The sequence below is a fragment of the Trichechus manatus genome, unplaced genomic scaffold, assembly GCF_000243295.1.
Source record: "Trichechus manatus latirostris isolate Lorelei unplaced genomic scaffold, TriManLat1.0 scaffold00111, whole genome shotgun sequence".
In the NCBI taxonomy this organism is placed as follows: domain Eukaryota; kingdom Metazoa; phylum Chordata; class Mammalia; order Sirenia; family Trichechidae; genus Trichechus; species Trichechus manatus.
Window position 1 is genome coordinate 8,921,963 of NW_004444047.1, and position 22,172 is coordinate 8,944,134.

The 22,172-nt window shown below is 50.7% G+C and overlaps 1 protein-coding gene across 2 annotated transcripts in view; it reads left to right on the forward strand.

Moving 5' to 3' along the window:
• The window catches only part of STX18 (syntaxin 18), a 136,418-nt gene that overhangs the window by 113,219 nt on the left and 1,027 nt on the right, over positions 1–22,172 (forward strand). The window contains exons 6-10 of one of the 2 annotated variants that reach the window (XM_004383539.3): positions 4,333–4,448; positions 8,580–8,668; positions 16,960–17,018; positions 18,434–18,503; positions 21,091–21,171. In XM_004383539.3, the coding sequence (XP_004383596.1) occupies positions 4,333–4,448; positions 8,580–8,668; positions 16,960–17,018; positions 18,434–18,503; positions 21,091–21,171 (415 nt within the window). Of the gene's footprint in view, positions 1–4,332; positions 4,449–8,576; positions 8,669–16,959; positions 17,019–18,433; positions 18,504–21,090; positions 21,172–22,172 lie in introns of both variants that reach the window. The other variant, XM_023737993.1, reaches the window with a different exon arrangement.

A 22,172-nucleotide genomic window follows, 5' to 3' on the forward strand; every position in this document is an offset into this window, starting at 1 on the left:
TGAAGAAAACAAAAAGAAGTACCGTGATATGACACTAGGTATAGAGCAGTGATTTGACTTCATTCACCCCGTAGAGCTAGGGTCTTCTTCAGCACCTCAAAGAAGGATCAGCCAGCTCTGGCCTGTGGGCCACATCCTGCCCTTGGCCTGTTTTTGTACAACCCTTGAGTTAGCGTGGTTTCTGTATTTTTAAAGGTTTATAAAACAAAAGACGACAAAGAAGAATATGCAACAGAGACTGTGTGTGGTCTGCAAAACCTAAAATACTACCAAGCTATCTGGCCCTTTACAGAAGAAGTGGGCTGACCCCGGCTCAGAACGGACTTTCCAAGGGGAAGCACCAGGGTGCTCTTCTTTGCAGCCTGTTGTGGACTGGTGTGCGTTCTGCGGCACGTGGCTCATTCCCAGCTTGTGCCACGTGTGACTTAAAGCCGTAGCAGTTCCGTAACACTGGAACTGATCTACCCCGTTCAGTGAGATGAGTCCACTGAGGAGGTGGCAGTGTCACAGTGCTGTGAAAGTTCCCACAGACTTAATTTTTGTACTTACCTTGTAGCAGACCAGTAGCAACCGGCTCATGGTCTGGTACCAGGCCCATGGGGAGTCCTTCAGAGGCACAAACTGTTAAACGCTCAGCTGCTAGCCAAAAGGTTGGCAGTTCGAACCTACCCAGAGACTCCTTGGAAGACAGGCCTGGCAATCTGCTTCTGAAAGGTCACAGCCATTGAAAACCCTGTGGAGCAGTCCTGCTCTGCATGCATGGGGTCCCCGTGAATAGGAATTGCATCGATGACAACTAACAACAACAACTGGTTTGTGGACCACACTTCGAGCAGTGCTAGCCTACCTCTGCATGTAGCACGTACTAGATGTCGAGTGCCTATCTGGCGAATGAATGAATGATGGTGAAGACGGCTTAACCAAGGGAGTACGAAGCATTTCCGGCTCTGTTGGAGCCTACGGTACCTGTGCCGAAGATGGATGCTGTAGCCTGAAAGCCCCCTTGGGAATTATCGTAGGATAAGATTACATACTGACGTGTCTTCTTTCTACATGGAGCCCTTGTTGACGGCATAATAGAAGTTTAAGAGCTATACTGGAATCTGGAATAATCGCTTCTCTGCTAATATTTGTATAGGGCTTTATTTAAAGCTTGCAAAGCACTCTTCCCTTATTTTCTTGTTTCAAAATTGAAGCATCTGTTTCTCTCCCTCTTTTCTTTCTCCTTCTGCTCTTCTTTTTAACTTTTAAATAGAACCCCAAGGTTTTTCAAGTAAGGGGCCTGGAAAGCAGATGTTGGCCAGCTGTTTAATGTTAGCCTTCAGGAAGAGGAATCAATCTAAATAAATCGTGGGCCGTAAACATCTTTCTAATGGCTTCTTAAAAACTGCTTATTTCAAACTGCCTTCAACTGGTTAATTTGTAATTTCCCTGAGGATTTCAGTAGACATTGTATGTGATAATTAGAATCTGTTTTTATCACTTAAAAAAAAAAAAAAAGTACTCAGCTTTGTCTGAGTCTGCTGCATTGCAGTCTTTGATTCATTTTACACTGAAACTGGTACATTAGCATACTCTGGGCACAAAGGATCACAGACACAGACGCTAAAGCAGCTCTGTATTTAAGTCAATTAAGCCGTTCCCCTTCCTAACAATTCAGCCGTGAGGTGGGCCAGAGGACGTGGGAGTCTACAATGGTGGAGAGCTCAGTGTCCTGGAGCAGGGTGTCAAGAGGCCCAGCAAGGTGGGGGTGCGGGGGCAGCTCAGCATGGGGAGCTGAGCCTAAGCAAAAAGGGGCATGTCCACGCAGGGATTGGGGAGTGGGGGCTGGCATCAAGTGGTTAGCTGCCATCAAGTCGACTCGGACTTGTGGCAACCCCACGTACAACAGAACGAAATGCTGTCCACTCCTGCGTCATCCTCATGATCATTATTATGTTTGAGTCCATCATGGTGGCCACTGTGTCAGTCTGCTTCACCAAGGACCTCCCTAGCCCTCACTGGCCCTCTGCTTGACCAGGCTTGATATGCTCCTCCAGCAATTGATCCTTCCTGATGATGTGTCCAAAGCAAGCTGCCTTAGTCATCTAGGGCTGCTATAACAGAAATATTCTAAGTGGATGGCTTTAACAAGGAGAAATTTATTCTTTCACAGTCCAGTAGGCTACAAGTCCAAATTCAGGGTATCATCTCCAGGGGAAGGCTTTCTCTCTCTGTCGACTCTGGAGGAAGGTCCGTGTCATCAGTCCTTGCTTGGTCTGGGAGCATCTCAGTGCAGGAACCTCAGGTCCAAAGGACTCACTCTTCTCCCAGTGCTGCTTTCTTGGTGGTATAAGGTTCCCATGTGTCTCTGCTCGCTTCTCTCTTTTATATCTCAAAAGAGATTAGCTTAAGACACTATCCAGTCTTGTAGACCTCATCAATATAACCTCATCATAGTGATATAGAGTTTACAACACATAAGGAAATCACATTAGATTACAAAATGATACACAATCATACAATAGTGGGAATCATGACCCAGCCAAGTTGACAGATATTTTTGGGGGACACGGTTCAGTCCCTGACACAAGTGATTAGGATGATGATGTAATCCATAGGGTATACATTGGCTAATTTTTGTAAGTAGATTGCCAGGCCTTTCTTCCTACTCTGCCTTAGTCTGGAAGCTCTGCTGAAATCTGTCCACCATGAGTGACTCTGATTATTGAAATAGAGGTTAGTTATATATGGGGGATTGATCAAATAAGTAAATATGTAAGGATAATGGAAACCTGATTCTCCCTATCAGAGAAGTGAAAGGGAGAAAACCAGAAGTGAACCTTGTGGTATTAGATGAGAATGAAAGATACTGATGTGGACTCATGGTTTTCAGTTTATATAGATAGACATAGAAACAAATATGGTTGTAAATGCGTGTATGTATACGTATGTAAGTGCATACGGGTATTTTCTAGCTCAGTCTGCTGAGGTGGTGGACCTGGAGGTAGTGACATCCTAGTAGCAGTCAGCATACTTAGTATCCAATTTTGGCTTAAAGGAACCAGGCCTTCTTGGAGAAATGGCTGATTCCGGGGCTGGAGCAGAAATGTGTAAAAGGAGTCTGGAACATTTTGTTGTACCAGAAAGCAAGGAAGGGCTCAGAGAATGATGGGGACTGTCAAAAGGTTGCAGGGGCCAGTCTGAAGGGGCTCCCACTGGCCAAATGGGAGATCGTGTGAGCATCCCTCAATAAATGCTAGCTGCCATTAATAGCATTATCCTTCTATGTATTTACATTGTTATTTTTATTATAGTCTCTGCCTAGTGATATACAATTTTTCTTAGATCTTTTAGATCTGAGATCTGCCTGTAATTTTCATCGTGTTTTATAGATTCTAGTAAAGCTATTACAAGGCCCATTGTTTCATAGCCAAAATGTTCTGTCTCTTATTAGCTGCTTACTGATATTTACAAAGTCTTCCTTCACTCAGCCTATATTATTAGACATTCTGTGCCAGGGCCTGGTCTGGGATCTGGGGCTAAGCAGCAAACACGACTTCCAAAGACAAGGCCCCCGCTCTCACAGAACATACTCTCCAGTGAAGTGAGGCAGACAGTACACATACAAATAAACAGGATAATCACTGACCATGGTAACCGCCGTGAAGACAACAAACAGGGTTCTGTGGTACAGAGGACTGGGAGGGGGCCTGTTGGGGACAGGATGTCAGAGGAGGCCTCTGTGAGTGGGTGAGGTTGAGCCTAGGCCTGAGGTGGACAGTGATACAGCCCTGGACAGCCTTGCGGGGTAGAGGTGAGAACACTTCTGAAACACGTTGACTTCATTGAGCTAACACTTTAGAGACTTGTGCTCTTGTAGTTAAATTATTTTGGATATTACATGTAGATTGTGTATATTAAATTATAGATATGCTGTATACAATGCAGTATATAATAGGCAATACTTTTGCATTTGTGTAAAAACCACAAGCTTCCCAGATGTGGAACTTGGAACAATCAGCCCTCACTGCCCACTTGTTAAGGGTGGTGTCAGTCCATGGGGACGTGCTGGCACAGTCTTTCCTTCAGCACGCACTGACGGCACGTCCCCCGGCATGCAGGTCACCATGCTGGGAGTGCAGAGGAGGAGGCATGGCCCTGACCCTGGAGGCGGCAGCGCTGGTGTAGAGGTGTGTCCAGGCCAAGGCTGCCAGGCCCAGAGGCAGATGCTTTGCCCCCCGACTGAGGGACCCCAGGACAGGAGAGCAGGAGTCACATGCAGCTCTCTGTTGTCGAATGGGAATCCTGTTATGAAAGTAAATTCCATGATTGCTAATCATTTCTTTTTAGATCTAAGCTGGAACCAGAACCAAATACAAAGACACGAGAGTCCATATCTTCTGAGACAGTTTCCCAGAATCCTTCAAAAGAGTCTGAAGAAAAACCTGTCACTGAAGAATATCCAGGTATGAATCAAAATAAAACCCTTGCCTTGTGTTTCGTCCTTATGACATGTTGGCAAAAACGTAAAAGCAGAAGAAGAAGGGGAGCGTGGACCCAGATGTCTCGTGGTGTTTGTATTTGCCTAGAGCACAGGAAGTACGGGAAGGGGCAGCCTTTCTTTCTAGTGCAGTCAGATCTTCTTGATCTCCTGGTCCCTGGGGAAGTGGTGGGGTCCAGGAGAAAGGGCCTGGTGTAGCGGTGCATCATGAAGATGGCACGAGACCAGGCAGCATTTCGTTCTGTTGTACATGGGGCTGCCATGAGTCGGAGCCGACTCGACAGCACCTAATCACAGCAGGAGAAAGGGCCTGGTGTAGCTGTGCGTCCGAGGCGGGGACTGGACACTCAGAACCAGGAAGAAATCCCAGAGCCCTCTGCCCCGGGAGTCTCGCAGGCCACTGTCGAGAAGGGTGCGGAGCCCGCCTTCGCCTTGCTCGGCGTAGCGCATAGCCGGCTAACGGAGGCACCTCAGCCTTTTCCCTGCCTTGAGGCACACCAGGGGATTCCAGCAGACTCTGCAGCTACTGGAGCTCACAGGACAGAATCTAGTCTGGGAGTACGTGCTTCTGGCATCACAGATACTAGATGCCCAGGACCTGGAGCCAGCCGTTCCTGACACGGGGTGGGAGCTGGATCAGGAACGTACAGGTGTCCACAGTCTGGAAGTATAGGTGACTGCATCACCTAGTCATGGGGACCTTCAGTCCGTGTTCCCAGATGGTGTGGCCGTGCTGTCTGAGGCACGCCTGTTGACTGTGCTGAATCTCACAGGGCCGCAGGGGTGGAGCTCTGCTCTGCGGGAATCACAGAGGACGGCATGCCAAAGCCAGGGGAGACCCGAGAGTCATCTCCACCATCACCTTCTGTGTCATCACCGGCTCCCGTTGACCCAGTGTCTCCTGGGCGCTGTGCATTGTCCTGGGTAATCCACGGTCGTTACCAGCGACCCTCCCACAGCCCTTGGGGAATGGGTTCACGAGCCTCTTTTAAAGATGAGGCGTCTTGGACAGGTTGGGTAACTTGTGCAAGGTTAGAAGCTGATGAAGGTGCACCCAGGATGTATATGTGGGTCTGCCGGACTCTGAAGTCCACGTTACACACGCCACCTCTCCATCAGTCAGTCCCTGAGTTGGACCAGTGAGGGAATCCGTCTGCGCCATGGCTCGACCAGCCCAAAAGCTGCCAGAGGGCCTTCCGTTCGGGAGGGGCTGGCACGTGCTGGGTGTGCACCCAGATTCCACACTGACTGCGTCTGGGGAGGTGCCTGCTGCTGTATTTTACATACGAGGAGGCAGAGGTTGAAGAGATGATGTAACCTGTACAAAATCAAACACCAAGTGAGTGCAGCAGCCCTGGGAGTCCCTGGGGGCCTTTCTGTTTCCAGAGCCCACCCATTCCTCAGAAGGAGGCTGCCTTTATCCTGAGGCCCTGCCCGCCGCTCGTTGCCGCTCGTCACGAACGAGGGAAGACCCCAACATTCCATAGCAAGGAGTGGGGCGCTGAACTCAGACAAAACATACGTTAGTGTAGGACGAGGTGTAGTTCTAGGCAGAGGAGGGCTGGTTCGTGCCCGTCAGACTCCTGGTTGGATTTTGTTTTTCACGGCACTGCTTTTGCTGCCTTTTCACTTGGTCAGCAGCGTCAAGCATCTCCTGTGGCCGCAGCCAGCCTTCTGGCCAGATCTGAGGGTTAGGCCTTTCTCTTCCATATTCCTGTCCAGCCAGGATGAGGTCTTCACATGCCCATCATAATCTGCTTCTTGACATGGGTTCCCCCTCGCATTGAGATGGTTCTGGTTGTTTGTGAACACTTCTCACATGTCTCCTCCCATGAGTCACAGTTGACAGGGAGGGTAAGATTCCCACCGTGGAGAAAGTGAGCAGCGAGTGCCCCGGGAGAGGCCCGAGGTGGGAGAGACAGTTCAGTCAGAGTGCCAGGGAGGCTTCAGGAGAGGTGGCTCTGAAGAAGCCATCTGGACCCGAGAAAACGGGAGCTTAGAATGTTCCAGACAGGACATAGCATGAGCAAACACTCAGAGGCCAGAAGGCACAAGGTAGGTGTGGAATGTAGCCTTTGGGGTCAGTGAAGGACATGAGAAGCGGAAGAGTAGTGGGAATGAAGGCTGGCAAGGTGGGCAGGGCCAGACCATAGAGAGCCTTGCACCCTGGCCAGGGAGCCTGGACTTGACTCCGTTACATTGGGGTACGCTGAGGCCTGAGCAGAGGCCTGGCATGGGCTCGCGGCCAGTTATGGCAGCAGGTCAGGACGGCTCCAGAGGGCTGCACACCTGAGCATGTTGTCAAATGTGATTTCTGTTAACAAAATTTCCCCTTTCTAGCTTCTCAGTTCAATTTTGCTTGGTTCCCACGTCAGTCAGGTTTTTGTGTGCCTGATTCTGGTGTTCTTAGCCTTTAAAGAAAAAAAAAAGTAAAACTTGTACTGGGGACCACCTGAGGACAAGTAGGAGATAGAAGGCTCACAGGGCAGGGCGGGGTGGGTGAAAAGGACGAGTGTTCCTACTCAAAGAATGTGGTCTCAGAAAAACACCGGGCCGGTTTCTGAAGATGCTTTCAGCCCGTCTTCTATAAACATGCTTTTCTGTAGTGACAGTTTTGGCAAAAACAGTGATTTTGATCAAACCTGCACTGAGTCATGGTTGACATGGAGATTTTTTTTTGTGATTGCATGGTCCTGCAATAATAGCCATACTTTCTACACAGGGGCTGTCTGATCTGCTTCCTCTAAATTTTTGCTATCGTTATGTGCTTTTTCCCTGTCGGTCTCAAAACAAAAACTCTGGATTTTTGCCCAACTCAGGAGGCTGAGATCAGCCACGGGAGACTGACTGAGATTGAGGGGAAGAAAAAAAGGGCAGTGTTTGCCTTTGGGTCCTTGGAGCCCCACTGGGGAGCAGAGCCACCACTGAGACGCCCAGGCACAAACCGCCTTCTGAAACAAACCCTGTCACCGTCTCCACCGTGACCAGTCCCTCCTGCCCTGTTTCCCACTGCTCCCACCCACACCGCCCATCCTTTAGGCACCACACAGACCTCTCTAACATGGCAGCACCCTCCCCAAGAGCCTGTGGTGTTGACGGAGGCTTGGCTGCACGTTCATCTACCCTGAGCACAATTCCTGCATTAAGGCCGTACACTCCCCTTCACGAGCCCACGTCCGGGGGGCCGTCCCAGGGCGGCTCTCCACCATGCGCACAGAGCACAGACTGCACACGGACCGTCACACTGATGAGAGGTTGGAAGTAACAGAAGGCTTGTCAGTGGAGTTATGGCTGCATAGAGAATAGTGTGGCCTGATGACGGAATGGTATACAGCAGTGTAAAAGGAGGAGTTAGATTTATGTGGACTGACATAGAATGATCTCCAAAGTATATTGCCAAGTCATAAAAGCAAGTTTCAGAACAATATGTTTGATTGATGTCTTTGTGAAAAACAAGCCATCACCCATATAAAACTATGTATTATTTCTGGGTTTAGGGGGTAGGGAATTACATATATGTGTATATATGAATATGGTTAGAAAAAGGTCTGTGAGGTTACAGGAAACCAATACTAGTGGTTATTTCTGGGAGAGGAGTAAGACTGGGGGAAGGCGTGTTGTTTCCTGTCTTATGTTATTTTTTTTTGCAATGAAAATATCCTGGTATTTTACAGTGTTTAAAAAGTAGACAGAGGGGTAGAAGTGTGTGTCTTTTGAAGTAAAATATATTTCAGGACTTGTTCTGAAGAGTGTCCATTTGTGGCCATTGCTAAGTCACTACCATATTGAAACTGTGCACAGGTCGCTCCTCCATATCACACACAGACACGCACGCACACACATGCATATACACACACACACATAAACATACACATACCTATATACACATATGTACACGTACAATTTAAGATCCGAACAATGTTGAAGAATCATGTCTGCAATGCCTGAATATTAGCCAACAACAGATAATCAAATATGGACAGACCTGTAAGGTTCTGTTTCATCTCATCTTTTTCATATGCCTGCATCCTAAGCCAGTCTCTTCTAAAACGACTATTTTTGCCTTTCACCTATTTTCTATCTTTTTTTTTAGTAGAAAAGATCTTGCCCGACACACAGCCTGAATTGGGGACCTGGGGAGACAGCAGAGGTGAAGAGGAACTATCCCCAGAGGAGATACAAACGGTAATACTGCTCTCTGCCTGATCCCTGACTTCTCACTAGCTTCAGGAAGAATATTTCATTGCGTAGGAGGTCATCCTCAATACCCTTGCCCTGGTTTTTGTTTTTGAAATGATAAGTCAATGTTTTATATGCACCTTTTCCCCTTGATTTCCTAATTCTTAGTATGCTTTTCATATTTGTTAAATTTGTCATAGCATAATTAAAGAAGAGATTGCCTTGGAATAATTTTACTAATATTAGGCGTCCTTTCAGCAGCAGTAAAATGGTTCTCTAGACTAACTGGGTCTTTTATAATTGCTGCTCTGGTGCTTTTTTTTTTGTTGTGCTTTAAGTGAAAGTTTACAATTCAAGTTAGTCTCTCATGCAAAAATTTATGTAGACATTGTTATGTGACCCCAGTTGCTGTCCGTATACTGTGACAGCACACTGCTCCTTTCCACGCTGTGGTGCTTTTTGATTGTTGGAATTGCTAGTGGTATGATAATTTGAGGCAACTACTAATATCATCTCCTTTTAGTTAGTCACCCACTAGTCGCTGCCTGTTACAGTTTGTAATCTCTGAGTTTCTGAGTTTCAGAAAGAAACTGAGACGCTCGGCAAGCGCCCCAGCCAGCTCGGTTGCTGCAGTGTCTGCGTGCAGCTCATCTGGGCCCTGGCGTGGGAGAGGCTGAATGTGATACCTGCTTGTGGGCAGGAGCCACCCTGCCCTAACACTGTCCTCCGCTGAAAGAGCTGGAAAGTGGTTCCCACGCAGCAGGCTTTCCGGCGGTGGGACTTGACAGATAGCAGTGCTGTATCTTAATTAGTGTGGGTGCATAGTTGACAGAACCTTTTAGTACTGGTTTTCTCTGTGGTGTTCTCTGTAATTACACTAGGAAGGGGTGGGGCATTATCTCTACTTAACTTTGGCAAAAATTAGTTCAGTGTCTTGCCCAAGGTCCCCTAGTTAATAAGGAGTAGGGCTCGATTTCCAACCCAAGTCCTCTGATGCCGGGAATCAGGAAGGTGAGGAGTGGAGCATCAAGCCAGTTACTTACTCTGTCGATTAAGAATGGCGTGTGTTCTGTGGCATTTGCTTTGCTGGTGACTTCACCTGGGAGGCTCTTTCTCTTTGCCTTTGTCTTCGTGTCTCACAGGTATCAATGTTCCCTCCTCAGAGAGGCCTTCCCTGACCACCCAACCTGAAGTGGCCCTAGCTACTCTGTCCCATTGTCCTGCTTCATTTTGTTCACTGTCTTTACCACTGAATGTCCACGTTTTTGTCATATCCCTCCACCAGGACACGAGCTCCTGAGAGCAGGATCTGGTCTTGCTTTCATTGCCACATTCCCAGAGCCTAGAACAGTGAGTAAATTTGATCAGTACAATATAAAAGCTGTATTGTTGCTGTTGTGTGCCATTAAGTTGATTCTGACTCCTAGAGACCGTGTAGAACACAGTGGAGCTGCCCCATAAGGTTTCCTAGGCTGTAATCTTCACGAGAGCAGATCGCTAGGTCTTTTCTCCCACAGAGCCACTGGTGGGTTTGAACCATAGACCTTTCAGTTGGCAGCCAAGCACTTAACCAACCATTGCACCACCAAGACTTATAGTATATACCCGTTATACCTGTTGCTGTTGGGTAGAGCAACCCTGTAGGTCCTCAAGGTGACATCTGTGCTGTTTTGCACTTTAAAGAGGTCTTTTGCAGCCGATTTGCCCAGTGCAGTGCGTCATTTGATTTTTTGACTGCTGCTTTCATGGGCATTGGTTGTGGATCCAACGAAAATGAAATCCTTGACAACTTCAATCTTTTCTCCATTTATCGTGATGTTGCTTATTGGTCCAGTTGTGGGGATTTTTGTTTTCTTTATGTTGAGGTGTAATCCATACTGAAGGCATCAGTAAGTGCGTCAAGTCCTCTTCACTTGCAGGAAGCAAGGTTGTGTCATCTGCATATGGCAGATTGTTAGTGAGTCTTCCTCCAATCTTGATGCCACGTGGTAAAGATTACAGCCTAGAAAACCCTATACTCTAACACATGGAACACAAGAGTTGGAATCGACTCAGTGGCAATGGGTTTGGTTTTGGTTTTGGTATGAAAAATAATTTTTCATAAACTAATGCTCTTCTTTCCATAACGACTGTTGTTGCACTAGGCTTCCCTTCCATTGCACTGTCTAGCTGAGTCATTGTCTGAAAACATGCCAGTGGCCGTTCCCAGTAATGGCGGCTGTTTCACTGGCTGGTACCAATGACTGACGCAATCAGAAGCAGCAGGATCGTCCTGATTTGTTCCTGCAAGTGGATTGGGCAGCAGGCTATACTGTTCAGTACTTTTATGCCAGGCTACTTAATGTTCAGTTAACTTGTTTCTTAATTGGTAGTAATAGCCAAGGACCATATCTTATAGTCTGTCTAACCCAAATCTTATTTAAAAGGCTCAACCCTGAAAATGAAGAGGAAGAAATATTATACTATTGGTTTTAAATTGGAAAGTGCTGTAGCAAATTGTACTCATAATTCATAATCATTGTTTCTGAATTTTTCCTCAGGGTGAAATAATGAGTTAAGCCCTACAATAGCAATTCAATTCACTGTTTCGCCCATAGGAGTGGTTGTTGCATGTTCCAAAATCGTTGCAGGGTATTCTATGATTTGCACAATACATTTCCATTTATAACTTATGATACAGGTATATTAATGCCTCTGAGTTAGTATAAGCAGATGTCTTGTGGTCAGGCTGAGTGGAACCAGATTGTTTTCTGATGTTACCATCGAGAAAACGCCGTCTTCATTGGACCACAGTCAGTTCTGGCCTCAAATGAAACCACCTGCATTGATGGATCTATTCCATGGGATGATTTTTAAAGACACCGAAGTGACTTCTGGGTCTCAAATCTGCATGATGCTTGTCCCTTGCCCTCTCCAGCTCCTCAGATAGGCCCACTGCAGCATCAGGTGGCAGCTGGCAGGGCCTGTGTCTGGGTCCACATGGGTGGGCGGGCGGGCAGGCGAGGGCTGGGGTCCCCTATCCTGGGGAGAGGAGCACGGGGAAGCTCCTGGCCCATGGGACCCAACTGGGGACCCAGGTGAGGATTGCAGAGCCAGGAGTGTGGAAGGTTTGGCTGAGAGAGAAAGCATGTGTGGCATTGCCCCGAGAGGGCCTGGGCAGTGGGCTCCTGTGCCAAGGGGGCCAGGCTGCTTTCTAGCCTGAGCCGGGGCCCTTCCCCCTGTGGCTCCTAGCCTGTAGTTCAGTTAGCTGCTCTGGCTCTTTGCAATGCAGATATTTCTCCCAGCCTCCTGTGATACTCAAAGGCCTTTGGAGGAGTGATTATCCTTTTTAAAACAATAGCAAAGAGGATTAGATTAGAAGGGGAGTTCTGTAACAGTGTATTCACAACGTGGGTTTGTATCCTTTAAACCAGATTATAAACCCTTTGACAGGATCCTATTTGAAAGTCTAAGAGGCCCAGGTGGTGGCACAAGGGTTACTAAGCACTCAGCTGCTAACTGAAAGGTCAGCGGTTCAAACCCACCAGCCATTCCATGGGAGAAAGATGTGGCAGTCTGCTTCTGTAAAGATTTACAGCCTTGGAAACCTTATGGGGCAGTTCTACTCTGTCTGTAGGGTCGCTATGAGTCGGAATTGATGGCAACGGGTTTAGTTCATTTGAAAGTCTGTCTTCTAAACGGAATAAATCAGCTAAATAATAGTATTGTCTAACGCACGTAACACACACTCTGTGCCTGGAACTGGGCTGAGCACTTCGGCCTAGACTGATTGATTGGATTCTCCTGGCATCCCCATATGGTAGGCACTGCTGGTGGCCCCATTTTACAGAGAGCTTGAGTCATCTGCCAAGGCCACACAGCTCTGCCACTGTGGGTGGGGTGGGTGCTGGGGCAGCGACCTGCTGAGGGAAAGCACTGTGCTTTGGTGAGAGACCTAAACAGTCCCCACGGGGAACAGGCCCTGGCAGGGAGCCCAGGACTTAGGACTGGCTTGTGCTGGGGGGTCCTGCCTGCCTGCCTCCCCATCATCTAGGCCCCCGCATTTCCCTTCCCATCCTCATAGATGGATGAAATCTATTTCCTAGATGAAGCTCAGGTTTGCCTTCGCAGAGCACGTGGATGCCTGTCTGTGGGGCTGAGCGGGGTGACCAGGCGTCCGCTCAGCTCTGCACCTTGTGAGATCCCTGTCCGTGTGGGCAGGGACACTGCCACCGGAGACGGACACTGGCTGCTGCAGCCGCCACTGAGCCCAGGCCGATGATGCCACGTGTGCATCAGTCCATGCCCTAGAGAGCACGTGGACAGCAGTCCTCACAGCCCTCTGGACCCTGACACCTGAGAGGTGGAAGGGCTTCAGACAGCATCCAGCCACTTGTTCTGCACATGTAGAATCTGACTCCATAATCAGTGATATTTACCCAGGGCTTACTGGGTGCCATGCACTTTGGCAAGCACTTGATGTATTAACTTAGGTGTTCCTCCTAACACCCAGTTAAGGAAGTGCTATTATTATCCCCAGGAGCCCTGATGGCACAGTGGTTAAGAGTTTGGCTGTTAACCAAAAGGTGGGCAGTTCGAATCCACCAGCTGCTTCTTGGAAACCCTCTGGGGGTAGTTCTGCTCTGTCCTATAGAGTCACTGTGAGTCAGAATCAACTCTACGGCAACAGGTATTATTATCCCCAAGGAGCCCTGGTGGCACATCTGTTCTGCTCACCCAGCAACTCTGTGGGAGAAAGACCTGGTGATCTGCTCCTGTAAAGATTGTTGTTGTTAGGTACTGTCACGTTGGTCCCGACTCATAGCAACCCCAGGTACAACAAACGAAACACTGCCTGGTACTGTACCATCCTTACAGTCATTGCTTTGCTTGAGCCCGTTGTTGCAGCCACTATGTCAGTCCATCTGGTTGAGGATCTTCCTCTTTTTGCTGACCCTCTACTTAACCAAGCATGATAACACGTCCAAAGTACATGAGACGAAGTCTCGCCATCCTTGCTTCTAAGGAACATTCAGCCTAGAAAACTCCACGGGCCGGTTCTACTCTGTCCTGTAGTGTCAGTTGGAATTAACTCAAGGGCACCTAACAGCACCATTATTATCCCCATTTTACTCATGAGGACAGAGGCACAGAGAGGTTAAGTAACCTGCCCAAGGCCTGCCAACTTGGAAGGTGAAGGAGCTGGCATTCGAGCCGTCACCCCTAACCCTCAGGATCAGGCAGGAAAGGCTAAGAATCAGCACATCTGCTCACAGAGAAGCTGACAGGCCACGGGGAAGGCAGCACCCAAGGGGTCCCCACGAGGCCCCTGGCATATCTGCCATCCAGCCTGCCACCTGGCATCTGGCTGGTTCCCCCTTTACTCAACAGACGTGAGGTGAGGTGTACAGGTTTGCCATTTAGTCAAGATCGGAAATCATTCTGAAACCTGGTGCAAAGTAATGTTAGCACAGCCTGGCCATAACCTAGTCTGCCTGAGCCCCACCTGCTCTCAGAAGTGGCAGCCTCACACCTGTGTGTGGAAAACGGGGTTTGTTTTAACGTGGGTTCACTCACTGTAGGCTGGCTCTCTGAGAGATGCGCTCTGGATGGAGGCTGCTGTCCATTAGAGCTCCTGGCCTTGGCAAAACTCTCTTCAGAATCCTGAGGCGGTTGTTTCTCCCACTGGGCTGGTTACTTCTCAGGTTGTATCAAGGACCCGTGGGTTCAAGGAAACCGGAACCAGAGTTGGATCCTACTCCGGCTCCTGGTACGGCTGACGGCGCTTCAGAAGTCGCAGTTACGGACAGGCCTGAGAGCAGTGTGCCAGTGTACCACAGGCCCTCAGCTTGGGGAGGAAACACAGGTACATTCTAGTCAGAATCATCTCAAATCACTAGTTAATTTCATTTAGGAACAGTTTCAAAGCATAAAAGGACTGCGGATTTAAAAGGGTAGGTCCATATTCTGTCATTAGAAAAATTCAAAGAAAATGCTCTCCCACCCCCATAAAACCAATAGTGCCTGAGAGAATTAGAGTGAATTAGCATCTGCTGCTGAAGTAATTGCGTGTTTTCCTCAGCTACCAGACTCGAACTGGTGGGTTGACAGCAGAGCTGACACTTTTGAACTGAAAAGTGAAATTTGTATTCTCTTAAAGAGCCTTTTGATGTGTAACTACAAGGGCCTTAAGCAGCACTGTGTCAGCAAGGCAGCCTGCTGGGGCTCAGGTGGTCCAGCGGGAGCTTCCGCAGCACTTCTGCCCTTCCAGAAGCCTCACCAGCCCGCCCGTTTGCTGTCCTGATAGGTCTGGGCTGGAACCGGGGCAGCTTGGTGTTTGGATGGTAGTCGGAGCCAAGAACCGGTGCCCTGCAGTGTGTCGGGCGGTGCTTTGGGCTTGGGGTCTGGAGAAGAACTGCCCCCAGGAGGGAAGATGAGTGTGAGAAATGCAGTGATGGAGTTAGGTACAGGGGACTTTGTAAAGAGAGGAACAAATACTGGAAAGTGGTTAGATCTGCCCCGTGTCTGAGAGGGCAGCCCCGAGAAGGCACCTTCGCTGGGTTCTGAGCCCCACTGTGCAAAGGGGAGGCGGGAGCCTGGTGTGGCTACTGCAGGAGAGGCGGGCAGTGGCCAGGTCACGGAGAACCCTGTGTCTCAGCCCGACTTGAAGGGCCTGGGCAGCACCAAGCAGTCTCACAGGATTGGCACTTTAGATTCTTTGACAGCTGAGCGGAGGAGAGACTGGAGGACAGTGAGAGACAGTGGGGGCAGAATTTAGACAACAGAAGGAATGAATGTCAGCCATGTTGGAGGTAAAAGTGGCAGACTTAGGAGGGAGGGGGCCAGTGTGAAGAGCTGAGTGGAGCTGGTGCTGCAGGTGACTAGAGGCTGGGAGGGAGGCCCTGCTGAGGAAGGCTCCACCAAGAGTGGGCGTTAGCAGGGCAAGACTTGAGGTGGGGAGTACCAGGCGGTGCAGACCAGGAGGCACAGAGCGACCAGCTCAGGTGGGCACCGAGGCAGAGCGGAGCAAGCTTGCTTCCTCCCTGGGGAAATGGGAGCAGGCAGGGCCGGCGGAGGACTGAAGGAATCCCTGTATGTGAAGTGCCCAGCGCCGCCCTGGCGGCCATTAGGATCTCCATAACCATTGTTCTTCTCTCCATTCTCGCTTTACTAAGCAAGTGGTAGACCAGGTCCCCAGTCAGATTAGCGACTCTGGAGGGCAAGGGCCTCTGATGTGTTTCCCCATAGTGCCAAGCCCAGAGCGCCTCAGAAAGTATTCGTGGATTTGACTGCAGCTTCAGTATGTGTTAAAGGAAGCCGAATGCAATGCTTTGTCAAAGTTGGCTTTGACAAGGTTCCCGCCCTCAGGAAGTGCATAGTCACACAAGGAGTCTGAGGCACACACAATTTATTACTGGGGAGAGAATGATTAGTATTTCCAGAAAATGCTAGGCCACCGTTAGAAAACTGAGATCACTTCCAGCTCGAAGTCACGAAAAGTCTCCTGGAGAAGGTGGCATCTGAGCTGGGCCTGAGCAGCTGGGCTGGGACAGGCATGTGGCGGGAGGGCCTGGGGACAGCACCTGTCTGCTCATGTGGAGTGGGGGGTGGATGGTGGTGAAGATGAGATTTTGCTGGCCCTGCCCCATGGTGCTTTGTTTTTGCCAGAATGGTGGGTCTCTCAAGTTAGCTCAGCTCTGACAGCCCCCAGGTGTCGGACGGCCACTCTTTCCCAGCCTGAACCCGGAAGCCTGGGCCCAGCTGCCCGAGCATGGGAACCTGGCTCCTCAGGAGAGTGAAGTGGCTGAGGGCACTGCTTTCCATCATCCTGGGGGCCCAGTGGCAACTCCACGTCTGCCCTGCTCTGAGCAGTCGCCAACCGCACTAGGACATTGTTGCTGTTCTGGCCTCTTCCTCTCCAGGGCCTCCCCAAACCAGATCCTTCTCCATGCCAGAGGCAGGACAGAAAGGCCTGGGGAGGGTGCCAAGGCTGGCCCGCCTGAGTTCCCGTGTCCTCACAAGTACCGTCATAAAAGCCACTTGCAGGCTTTGCGTGCACAGTCGGTCAGGCCACGGGCGCCCAGCTGTGCTTGGGTTTCTGCTTTCCTCCTAAGTAGGGAATGTTTTTCACACTGATGTGACTGTTGCCCAGCGGTCAGGTGGTGTTCTGGCTGGGATGAGGCTGCCCGTGATGCCTGAAGGGTGAATCCGAGTTTTCTGTGCCGACGCCTTGCTAGACTCTTGCTTTCGGCCATGTTGCTTTTGAGACTGAGTCCAGCGTGATGCCATCCTTAATGTGTTTGATTGTCTCCTCACAGTTTGAACAAGAGAATCAGCGACTTATTGGCCAAATGAACAGCCTGTTTGATGAAGTGAGGTATGTCGTTCCCCTGTGAGCAGATGGCCTAGTTTACAACTTGTCCAGAAAAAGGAACTTTCGTTTCCATTAGCACACAGCACGCGGGCCCTGGGCCAGATGCAGCCAGTCTGGGCCTTCTGCGGGGTGGGGGCGGGGAGTGGCCGCATGCACTAGCTGGGGCCACCTGTGGCCAGGGGGCGTAACCACCTGCCTGCTGCTACCTTACTCACTCACCTGAGCCTCCTAGGTGTTTGCAGATGAAGCTGAATATAATTAACACTGGGTTGTTTACATTTAATTACTCTAAAATGACATCGGGAAATGAGGACGGCTGTCAGAGGGACGCCCCTCCTGCACATGGCTCAGTGGGCCCTGTCTCCTCCTTCCCCCAACGGGGGCCTCTCCGAGTCAGCTCGGGGCCCTGATTATGCAGGTGTGTGATCGCTGGCCTGTCAGTGAACGCACCTGGAGGCCTTAGTTGGTGGGCCGTTTGGAGCATTTAGAAAGGAAGCTCTTCACAGAGCTCTGAAGCCCTTGTTGCACTGTGGGCGCTTCCCAGAAGAAAGCGAGTCCTGATGTTGTCCACAGGGCCCTTGGGGCTCCCAGGACAGCCACGTGCCCCTGACAGGGCCCTTCCTTGGCATCCCTTCCCCAGCCTGGAAGCTCAGCCTTCCTTCCAGGTCTCCTCGCCTTCCCTGACCTGGTCTGGAGAGGAGGCCCAGCCCTCGGTGACACAGCTGATTCCTCTCGCCCCCAGAGCGTCTCTGCTTCCTCCTGGGCCTGGGGCCTCGGACCCCTGCCCTGTCGTTCCCCTTAGCCCCAGCTCCATCAGGCAGCCCTGGCTTCCGTTACTGAACATGTACCACCCCCGGCCGCCCCAGGCTCATCCACTCTCCCCAACACAGGGAAAATGGCTTACTGTGGCGTTTCAGGACAGACACTGAAATGTCGGATCCAGATCGGATGTTCTGAAACTTAGTTAGCCGGGAGTTGGTCTGAGAGTAAGAAGTATGCTGTTTCCTTCACCTGTAATGAAGTGGCTCGTGAACATACTCTGACCTCTCTGTGTAACACTGAACACAGGACCCAGTGGAGACTTGACGTTTAGTAACCGGGAATAGCTGGGTGCCATACCCCGGGGCCCACATAGTTCACAATATGGGGGCCACACACACCACGCCTCTGGGTATCGAGGGTCTGCTCACAGTGAAGCGTATTTTCAAAACATAAAGTATGCTGCATTAGGCTGAAAGAAATGAAAGTGAACAAGTACATAGAATTGACCCTTCTCTGCCCATCCCCTCCCATCTGACACTGCATACCCCCCCGACACCTTCACAAAAAAGATTCTTTAGAAATGTGTAAACGTTCCTGTTAAAATGACCAGTACTAATCATTAACATAACATCTATTAATTTTTTTCTTTTATGAAGGCAAATTGAAGGAAAAGTGGTTGAAATTTCCAGACTCCAAGAGATATTCACAGAAAAGGTTTTGCAACAGGTAAAAAAAAAAAACAGTAGTTTTAAGTTTAGCTTAAGAGAAAAATGTGCCAAGAATTCAGAACACTTCTGAGACCTTGTGTCTCCTTGGCTGTGTCCCAGAGCCATGTGTGGTGACCAGCGTTCATGGTGGAAACTCTCACAGCCCTAGAGAGCAGTGACCTGTGGGGAGGCGGGGCTCCGCGTGGAACCTGCCGGCCATTCCTAGTGGCCGGCCGCCCAGGGCCATGGAGACGCAGGGGTGCAGGGCAGCCTGGTGGGGGAGGGAGTCCAGGCGCGGGAGCAGGCAGATCATGGCTGCCCTCCGTGAGCTGGATAACCTCTTTGAGTCACACTTCCTGTCTGTAAGATGGAGGCCACCCTTGCAGGACTGGAGTGAGGTTCAGAGAGAACCTCTGGAAAGTGCCCAGCCCAGCGCCTAGGGGGCAGAGCCTCCATCCGTGGTGTGTGGGTTACAGGGGGCCTCAGAACGGAAGCGTGTTCACAGGAAGCCCAGTGCTCCCCTTCAATGAGAAGTCTTCCTGTGACTTCCACTTTACTACCTCCAAAGCCCTTTCAGTCAGGAAGCAGCAAAATGTTAGAGAGCTAATAAATGTGCCCTTTCGTTCTTAGCATCCAAAGACTGTGGAAGGGGTGGAAAGACCTTTCTCCTGTGTATTAAGACGGACTCCTTGGCTTCAGATGCTTCCCTCACAAAACCGCTTTTCCTAAACCACCCAGCCAGAGTCAAGTCCATGTTATGGACATTAAGTCTAAGGACACACTGGAAGGTCGGGTTCACAGGAGTTAAAGGAACTATTTAAGCATGTGTATGCTAAGCCTTAGAAGCTTAATTATTGCCTTTGTGTAGAATTTTCAATGTGATGATCGTCAGTTCAGCGGCATGTCACAAGAGTGTAAACTGAGTCAGACAGGCCCACCGCTCACTGGGTGAGTGGGAACTGGTTCCCCTGAGCCCCATTCCTCATCTGCAGAATGGGGCTGAGGTCACCTGCCTCACCCTCCCAGCTAGTGAACAGGAAGTGCCCAGGGCAGGCTCTCAGTTGTGGAGACTGTGATTATCTTAGGTGTGGACACAGCAAATCCATGCTGTTTTATCAGAGCAGCCAGCAGCCACTGCCTTTTCTACTGGCAGGTGGAACACAGCCACCGCGTATCTTCTGTGCCAGGGAGTGCAGCAAGGGCTTGGTGGACCAGCACACGTGGAAGGTCAGAGCTGCACCACTTCTAATGCTCCTACACTAAGCCCGGCTGCTGAGGGCCCCAATGCCATGGGCACTTCGATTCTCCACGTGTGTGGGGCTGCCGCAGAGCGCTGGACAGCTGTGCGCCCGCGTCAGTAGAACAGAGCCGCTCCCAGCAGCCCAGGGCTCCCAGCCTGGCAAGGCGGGTGCAGAGCACAGGCCGGAGCTGTGCCTCGACTCCTCAGGGGGGTCCTAGGACCTGAGACGAGTCAGGCCTTGGTTTTCCTGTCTGTTACAGGGTCTTTGTATCATTGTCTCCCTAGGAACGTCGGCAATGGTCAATTAGCTTCCACTTTGACATTCCAGAGCACCCCAACCTGTGTCCTGGGCAGTAGACATCACCGGGGTCCAGACAGCCAGAGGTGCTTTCCTCTCCGCAGTCTGTTGTCGGGCTCCTTCAGAACCTGCTAGCAGGCATTTCCCTCCCCTCACCCCTAAGTCCGTGTTAGCTCCACCACCCCTAAAGGGAGAGGAAGCCAGACCTATTGCTGGCAAACCAGCTCTCGCATCCTTGAGCTCTCCTGCGGGAGTGCGGGGGCTCGTCAGCCCGATGGGACAGCGTAGGAGGCTAGGACCCATACTTCTCACGCTCGCCAGGTGTTTGAACGTTTTTTGCAAGCATCCTGCATCCCATTTTGATTTTCAAATTTTAGCTCCTTTTTAGAGATATACTGGCAAACACAATGGTAAAACACAGCACTTTTTTCTGGAGCTAGTATGTATGTTTTAAAGCATAAATATTTTGGAGCTTATTTCTCTGGACTTTGAGAGACTAGAGGGAAAGCCGCTGGCAGGTGGCAGCCCCTCTAAACGGCAGCTCTGGTCTTGGCCTCCCTTCAGTCGCGAGGGGCACGGAGAGGCCACAGGGGGCGGGAAGGAAATAGGCAGGAGGGTCCAGCAGGGGGAGCTTCTCAGCGTCCTGATCTCAGTGCTGCCGTGTGGTTGCTGTGTGACCTTGGGCAAGTTGTCAAATGTCTCTGAGCCTTTAGTTCCCCTTTTGTAAAATAGGGTGATCCCTGTCTCTCGGGGTGCTCTGAGGATTCATCGGTTAATGGGTGTAAACCACCTGCCCTCTACTAAATGGCAGTGACTCTTCAATACACTTGGGGAAGGAGCCCTGGTGGCGCAGTGGTTAAGTGCTCGCTGCTAACTGAAAGGTCGGCTGTTTGAACCCACGGAGCGGGAGAAAGATCTGGCAGTCTGTTCCCATAAAGATTAAAGCCTAGGAAGCCCTACGGGACAATTCCACTTTGTCCTACAGGGTGCCATGGGTTGGAATGGGTGTATGGGTTTCACCTTTGGGGAGGAGTGGCTGTGTCCGTCTGACACCCTCTTCTCCCACAGGAAGCCGAGATTGACAACATCCACCAGCTGGTGGTCGGGGCGACCGAGAACATCAAGGAGGGCAATGAAGACATCAGAGAGGTGGGTGCTCCGGGTTGCCCCATGTCTGACCTGGGGGGCACCAAGTTGGGGAACAGCGTGAGTCATCCCAGCTGTGCCAGGGCCCCTGGTCACCCGCATGTGTGCACTGGGGCCCCCGGCCCACCTCCTTGTTCTGACCATGAGCCCTTACTGAGGAGCAGTGGCGCCCCCGCCCCCAGAGGAGAAATCCAGGTCAGACCAGCTCCCCAAATCCAGGGCTGGCATCACCGGGAAGCCTGGACGTCCCCGAGGACCCAGCCCTGGCTGCTATTTGTGGAGCACGGCCAGGTCATGTGCTGAGCGGGCTGTTTGCTGAGTTGGGTCCTCAGGTTGGATTGACGTGGGACCGTTCCAGGGGCACCACTGACTTCGCGTTTCTTGGGACCACAAAGCCCAGGGTCGATATGGCTTCTCTGAGCCTTGTACTGTCTTAACCTGGGACAGACATGAGCGAGCTCTGGGGAGTCGTGTTCCCAGGAGAATGTGTAGGACTGCCCCATGATCACTAAACAGCGAGGGAAACGTACCCCATCGTGTCCTGATGGATCTCAGACCCCCTTTATGCTTAGTGTTTCTACCCTCTAGTCAGAGTGAGCACAGGGCTGGGTGCTACACAGCACAGCCGAGACAGGGAGTGTGCACAAGAGTAACACACAGGTACAGCCGAGACACAGAGCATGCACGGGAGTAACACACAGTACAGCCTGGACAGGGAGCGTGCACAGGAGTCACACACAGTACAGCCGATATGGAGTGTGCATGGGAGTCACACACAGTACAGCTGAGACAGGGAGCGTGCACGGGAGTAACACAGAGTACAGCCTGGACAGGGAGCGTGCACGGGAGTAACACAGAGTACAGCCGAGACAGAGTGTGCATGGGAGTAACACACGGTACAGCCGAGACGGGGCGTGCACGGGAGTAACACACGGTACAGCTGAGACGGGGGGCGTGCACGGGAGTAACACACGGTACAGCCGAGACGGGGGGCGTGCACGGGA